This window comes from Sinocyclocheilus grahami, unplaced genomic scaffold (genome assembly GCF_001515645.1).
Source record: "Sinocyclocheilus grahami isolate Dianchi unplaced genomic scaffold, SAMN03320097.WGS_v1.1 scaffold2048.1, whole genome shotgun sequence".
Taxonomy (NCBI): domain Eukaryota; kingdom Metazoa; phylum Chordata; class Actinopteri; order Cypriniformes; family Cyprinidae; genus Sinocyclocheilus; species Sinocyclocheilus grahami.
In genome coordinates, this window is record NW_015507227.1 from 12,385 (window position 1) to 19,769 (window position 7,385).

Here is a 7,385-nt window from a genome sequence, read left to right on the forward strand (position 1 = left end):
CACACACACAGATACAGACACAGACACAGACACACACACTCGTACACACACACACTGACCCAGGCAGGCGGAGCCGTCAGAAGCGATCTCATGGCCCTCTGGACACTCGCAGCGGAAGCTGCCCTCGGTGTTGATGCATTCACCTCCTCTGCAGAGCAAAGGGTTGCGCTCGCACTCATCGATGTCTGAAACACAACACAACAGACACCGTTTCATTTGTGATGTTGCAAAAGATGCGAGCCGCGACGCAACGGTCAAACGTGTCTGTGAAGTGCATGCTGACACAGAAAAGCAATGGAAAAGCAGAAAGCTGTGCAGAACTGCTACTGTATGTTTGCAAGATGCTGACAGACTGAAAGCTGCTGCTGCCGTTACACTGACAGTGTTCTTGACTTTTTGAGTTGACTTATGAAACTGAATGTCTAGAAATAGCTAGCATTTTTCTTGTTTTATATTATTTCTGAACATATACACTGCCATTCAAAAGTTTGGGATCAGTACGATTTTTTGTTTTATAATGGAGTCTCTTCTGCTCACCAATGCTGCATTTATTTGATCAAAAAATACAGATTTTTAAAAAAATATTATTCCAATTTAAAACAGCTGTGTTCTATGTGAATATGTGTTAAACTGTAATGTATTTCTGTCGCAGCTGTATTTTCAGCATCATTACTCCAGTCTTCAGTGTCACATGATCTTCAGAAATCATGTTGTAGTTACATTTTTAGGTTGAATGTCATTGAAATCTAAATATTAAACCGGTCAAACTTTCTGAAAAGCAGTGTGTGAGAGTCTCACCCATGCAGTTCTTCATCATCATGAAACCGCTCTCGTATCCAGTGAAGCAATCGCACCGGAAATCACCGGCTGTGTTCACACACGTGCCGTGACCGCACAGATCAGGAGAGATGCGGCACTCGTCGATATCTGTGAAAACACACACACACTGCATGAAACACACACCGTGGTTCAGTGGTTCTCAATCAGCCAGACACCCTCAAGATGAGTTAAAATAAGACAAAACAAACACGTTCAAACAGCTAAAAATCATGATCTTATTTTAAGTTGCTCAGATAAAACTTGCATTGTATATTGTGTAAACAGTGACTTGGAACAGTCATAGAAATTCATAAAATACTAAAACTTTTGAGTAAAAGTGATGATTTTAAATGTCCTTATCCAGTACACCAGGAATGACTGGAAAAGTCGAGCTGATTTATTGGTTAAAAAGAAACCTAAAGAACATTCAGCTCTTACTGTCACAGTCATGGACCTTTTGTTGTGATTTCACTGTGTTTAGTCATCAGTGGTCCATTTCAATAAAGGAGGTTCAACCAACTCTGAGTTAAAACTTGAACTCTGAGATGGGAAACTCTGAGTTTTCGGTTTCAGATCAGCTGAATTGAGTTAGTTCAATCGACTCTGAGTAGGTTGACTGACCTCCTCTGCAGAGCAAAGGGTTGCGCTCGCACTCATCGACGTCTGAAACACAAAAACACAACTCTCACAACACTTCTGATATTACCTGTACCTGTAAATACCTGTAAGCAGGACCTAAAACTAGCTTTTTGTCAGACCTGCCAATGGACAGTGACTTTTTCACCAGCCACGGGGAAATAAACAGGCAATTATGACACCAAAACTTTAGATAACAGCAAAAAATCACAATCCTTGATTCCAGTTTCGATACCTGCTAAAACTAGTAGCTTAACCAATATAAATTAAATAGGCTACATTTTCAGAGACTAGTAAATAGTCAGTTGTAAAATAAGAGCAAATCAAATTACAAGCAATAGCACAAAATAGCCAACTATACAATAAAGATATAGAAACGGTGCATGTCAGGCAGGTCTAACAGTGATTAAAGCTAGCCTACAGAAATTTAGTAATTCTGCTAATCAAATAACACTATAGTCTTTATATCTTTTTTAAAGTTTAAGAGCAGCAACACTTCTGATATTACCTGTACCTGTAAATACCTGTAAGCAGGACCTAAAACTAGCTTTTTGTCAGACCTGCCAATGGACAGTGACTTTTTCACCAGCCACGGGGAAATAAACAGGCAATTATGACACCAAAACTTCACAATCCTTGATTCCAGTTTCGATACCTGCTAAAACTAGTAGCTTAACCAATATAAATTAAATAGGCTACATTTTCAGAGACTAGTAAATAGTCAGTTGTAAAATAAGAGCAAATCAAATTACAAGCAATAGCACAAAATAGCCAACTATACAATAAAGATATAGAAACGGTGCATGTCAGGCAGGTCTAACAGTGATTAAAGCTAGCCTACAGAAATTTAGTAATTCTGCTAATCAAATAACACTATAGTCTTTATATCTTTTTTAAAGTTTAAGAGCAGTGAGTGATTGTTTTTTTTCTTTGATCAACATTAGAAAAGCAGACGACAGAGCAGGATTATTGGGATTCTGTGTCTATCACTTTAACACCATGTCTACAGTGTTTATAGAAAAGCAATGGAAACTGCTACTGTATGCCTGATATTTGATGTGTGCATGATGCTGACAGACTGAAAGCTGCCGCTGTTTTCAGTCACTGTTAACAATCATCTACTGCTGCAGTGAGGAAGAGTTTGAATCGTCTTGACCTTTTGAGTTGACCTCTAAAACCGAATGCCTACATTTTTGAACATGTAGGATATGTTTAAGTATGATATTTGCCTTTATATTTCATGCATCATTTCTATATTTAACAAGTGAATTTGTTTTACGTTTACACCATGTTGAACTTCATGTGACTTGAATCAAGCTGTAGTCACGTTTTTAGGCTACCAAGTAAAACGTTAAAAAAACTTCAAATGTTCTGAAAAAATCCAGATGTTATTTTTTGCATTATACGGTCCAGCCCTGTCTCACCCATGCAGTTCTTCATCATCATGAATCCGCTCTCGTATCCGGAGAAACAGTCACAGCTGAAATCACCGGCTGTGTTCACACACGTGCCGTAACCGCACAGATCAGGAGAGATGCGGCACTCGTCGATATCTGTGAAAACACACACACACTTCAAACACACGTCTTTGAAGGAACAGGATAAACATGATCTTGAAAAACCTGGATTTATGAGGAAGCCTCATGATTTCTAGACCTGGAAAAGTCACGGAAATTAATAAAATATTAAAACTCCAAATTAATTTTACGATGAATATACATGCTACTAGTTATGCCAAGCTCTAAAGTATTTTATCAGGTCGAATTTGTGAGTAAAAAATATTGTTAAAAAAGGTTTTAGAAGTCCTTGTCCACCACATCAGGAATGAATGCTGATTTATTGGTTAAAAGGAAGCCTAAAGAACATTCAGCTCTAACAGTGGAATCCTGAAATTCAGTTATTTTAATTATAATTACAATTATATTTATTTATTTATTTTAATTTCTGGACACTCTCAGTTTTTGTAAATTAAAAAAAGTTTAAATTAAATTAAATAAAAAAAACTAAATTAAATTTTAAAAGTAAATTATATTAAATTAAATTTAAAAAATATTTTTTTTTTATTAAATTAAATTCTGACTTAAAAATTTGAAAACAAAACTGTCAGATAAATCAGAGAAAACATATCAAATATTGCTGTGGACAATGACGTCTAGACTGAATCTAGACTGAGTTCAGGTCCACCTGCTACTAACCTGCATGACATGGCTGCTTTATTTTAGAGCCATTCATAGCTTGTATTGTTCAAACCCTCATTTAGGCATAATGATTGTGTGTTACGTGACACATCAGGACACATTCGTGTTCACATGCTTGTTTCTGAGCCTCATTTACTGCGTCTGAACTCACCTGTGCAGTTCCTTTCATCAAAGTCCAGAGCGAAGCCGCTGTCGCACCTGCAGCGGAAGCTACCGATGGTGTTCCTGCAGCGGCCGTTTGTGCACAAGCTGTGGATCATCTTACACTCGTTTATATCTGCAGAGAGACAGAATGATGATGAGTCGGGGTAAATGAATGAATGTATAAGCGTCTGAATGAACGTGGCCCGTCTGTCTCATGCACCTTTCAGGAAGGGCTTGCCGTTGATGAAGTCTCCGCGGTGGGAGAATCCGGGCCGAGGGCAGAGCTGAGTGTATTCCAGCGTTCCTTTCTCCGGGCACTCGTCGCACTCCGGGCCCCAGGCCACACCCACGGAGCAGCAGCAGGCGTCCACACGGTGCCGGCCCGGGATCGGAGCGCCGCAGCGCTCGTCGATATGTGTGAGGTAACACAGCTCCGTGCGCAGGTCTGCAAACACACACATTCACAAAACACAGTCAGGAAACTTTGAGAATTTGCATGGCAAACCAACCTTCGCAAAATCTGTCCTATGGATTCATAAACGCTTCATAAACCTCTGATTTAATAGTTATGTTAATGAATTTCTGTCATTTGTAAATAGGACGTGTGTGCACACTCATTCACAATTAACATAATCCCGCCCACAAATTGGAATCCAGTAATTTGTATGAATGCAAAAGAGTCTAATCGGCCAAATTGATTCAATTAAAGTGTATTTTAGAATAAACAGGAAAACGGATACATGGCTGTTTTCTATTCTATTTCTATTTTGTTTAGCAATGAAATTTATTTTTACATTTAACTAACTAGTTAACATATTAATGTTATTATTATATATACGTACTATGGTAAACAGTGTTATCAAATGCAGTGTCGAATAAAAGAACACAAATGTTCAAATGAGTGTTATTTTAGTATCACTGAAATATTATAATTTGTTTTATAATTTTTATTTTAATATTTTCACTTTAAATCTTAACATTTTAATAAATTAGTTGTGTGTTTTTGTCATTTTTAAATGTCTTTATAGTTTTTTATTTTCATTTATTAGTCTTAATTATTTTAGTACTTAAACTGAATGAAAATGAGAAATGTTGCCTTGATGCAACTAGCTGAAATAAAAAGTTTAATTTTTATATTATTTGTTAATTATTTGTTAACCCAACTCTTTTAGAGAACTACAGACCGGTTTCCCTTCTTCCTTTCATTGCAAAAACACTTGAACGAGTTGTGTTCAACCAAGTCTCAGCCTTTCTCACACAGAACAACCTCCTGGACAGCAACCAATCTGGCTTCAGAAGTGGACATTCGACCGAGACTGCCTTGCTCTCAGTTGTTGAAGCCGTAAGACTGGCAAGTGCGGCTTCCAAATATTCAATACTTATCTTGCTGGATCTGTCCGCTGCTTTTAACACGGTCAATCACCAGATCCTCCTGTCAACCCTATTGGCAAAGGGCATCTCAGGAACCACACTCCAGTGGTTTGAGTCTTATCTCTAGATACATCCTTCAAAGTATCTTGGAGAGGTGAGGTGTCCAAGTCGCAACATCTAGCTACTGGGGTGCCTCAGGGCTCAGTTCTTGGACCACTTCTCTTCTCTGTCTACATGGCATCACTAGGTTCTGTCATTCAGAAACATGGCTCTTCATATCACTGCTATGCTGATGACACTCAACTCGGCCTCTCATTCCATCCTGATGATCCGACAATAGCTGCTCACATCTCAGCTTGTCTAAGAGACATTTCTTGTTGGATGACGGACCATCACCTTCAACTCAACCTGGCTAAGACAGAACTGCTTGTGGTTACAGCAAATTTCATCACAATTTCACCATCCAGTTAGACAGATCAAACATAACTCCTTCAAAAACAGCCAGAAACCTTGGAGTTATGATTGATGATAAACTGAATTTCTCAGACCACATTGCTAAAACTGCCCGGTCCTGCAGATTTGCTTTATACAACATTAGGAAGATCAGGCACTTTCTTTCAGAACATACAACACAACTCCTTGTTCAAGCTCGTATTCTGTCCAGGCTGGACTATTGCAATGCTCTCTTGGCAGGTCTTCCAGCCACTTCTATCAAACCTTTACAATTAATCCAGAATGCCGCTACAAATTAATCTTTAACGAGGCGAAAAGACTGCATGTCACACCTCTGTTCATCAATTTGCACTGGCTACCAGTAGCTGTTTGCTTCAGAGTTAAGTGCCCTCTAGAAGCTAGTGTTCTGCAAGTGAACGACGCATTATTGTTCATCCCAACAGACTTTTTCATTAACTGTTCCCTCCTGGTGGAATGACCTGCCCAACTCAATCCCAGCAGCTGAGTCCTTACCCATCTTCAAGAAACGACTAAAAACACATCCGTTCCACCTTTATTTGACCCTCTAACTCAAGCACTTTCTATTCTATTTTAATTCTACTTTATCTATTTATCTTCTTATTTAAAAAAAAGCTTTCTATTTTTTCTATTCTATCTACTTGTTTTTCTTTGTGTGTGTGTGTGTGTGAGAGAGTGTGTGTGTGTGTGTGTGTGTGTGTGTGTGTATATATGTGCGTTAGGCTAACCGAGACTTGTCATTTGCACTTACATATTGTTGCTCTTTTGTTAGTTTTGACTGCTTCTATTGTCCTGTTTTCTGTGCCAACAATTTGAAAACATTGCTGAAAACATGACATCGCACAGTGCTCATTCAATAAATGCACAGCTAAACAGATGAGTTTTGAGTGTGCATTTAAATGTGACTAATGTTTTAGCGCATCTGATCTCTTCTGGAAGCTGCTTCACACACCTCTGTCTCGGGCTGGAAGGTGAAGCCCTTCGGACAGTGGCAGGTGAAGCTGCCCGGTGTGTTTCTGCACAGGCCGTTCTCACACAGGTGTCTGTTTATCATGCACTCGTCCACATCTGAAACACAGACGCACATGCGTGATGCAGACGTCTGCGCCCTTCACACGCTAATGTCTGCAGAGATACTGACCGATGCAGGTCTTCCCGCTGATGTCCACCTCAAAGCCCAGATTACAGTTACACTTGTATGTTCGGAGCATGTTCTCACACACGCCGTTCTGACAGATATCAGGATCCAGCGCACACTCGTTTATATCTGACACACAGAGAGAGATTCACATCTAAACACACGCACGTGAACGTACATGCAGGTAAAATACATGAATTAGTCTCACAAAGAACATAACCGGTTCATTATTCACCCAAAAATAATAAGAAAAAAGTAAGAAATAGTTTTAGGCATACACCTCTTAAATGTTTATATGTATAGATATTAATATTTAATATAAATGTAACTGTATTTTTATGTAATTATAACATGGCAGACGTCTGCGCCCTTCACACGCTAATGTCTGCAGAGATACTGACCGATGCAGGTCTTCCCGCTGATGTCCACCTCAAAGCCCAGATTACAGTTACACTTGTATGTTCGGAGCATGTTCTCACACACGCCGTTCTGACAGATATCAGGATCCAGCGCACACTCGTTTATATCTGACACACAGAGAGAGATTCACATCTAAACACATGCATGTGAACATACATGCACATAAAATCTATGGGTAAGATTTTTTT

General features: G+C 39.0%; 1 protein-coding gene across 1 annotated transcript in view; it reads right to left on the reverse strand.

Moving 5' to 3' along the window:
• The window catches only part of LOC107573839 (fibrillin-1-like), a 24,750-nt gene that overhangs the window by 4,310 nt on the left and 13,055 nt on the right, over positions 1 to 7,385 (reverse strand). Inside the window, exons 14-20 of the mRNA XM_016260287.1 lie at positions 7,179 to 7,304; positions 6,781 to 6,906; positions 6,592 to 6,707; positions 4,018 to 4,249; positions 3,805 to 3,930; positions 799 to 927; positions 60 to 185 (exon numbers count right to left, since the gene is read on the reverse strand). Coding sequence (XP_016115773.1) covers positions 60 to 185; positions 799 to 927; positions 3,805 to 3,930; positions 4,018 to 4,249; positions 6,592 to 6,707; positions 6,781 to 6,906; positions 7,179 to 7,304 — 981 coding nt within the window. The remainder of the gene's footprint in view (positions 1 to 59; positions 186 to 798; positions 928 to 3,804; positions 3,931 to 4,017; positions 4,250 to 6,591; positions 6,708 to 6,780; positions 6,907 to 7,178; positions 7,305 to 7,385) is intronic.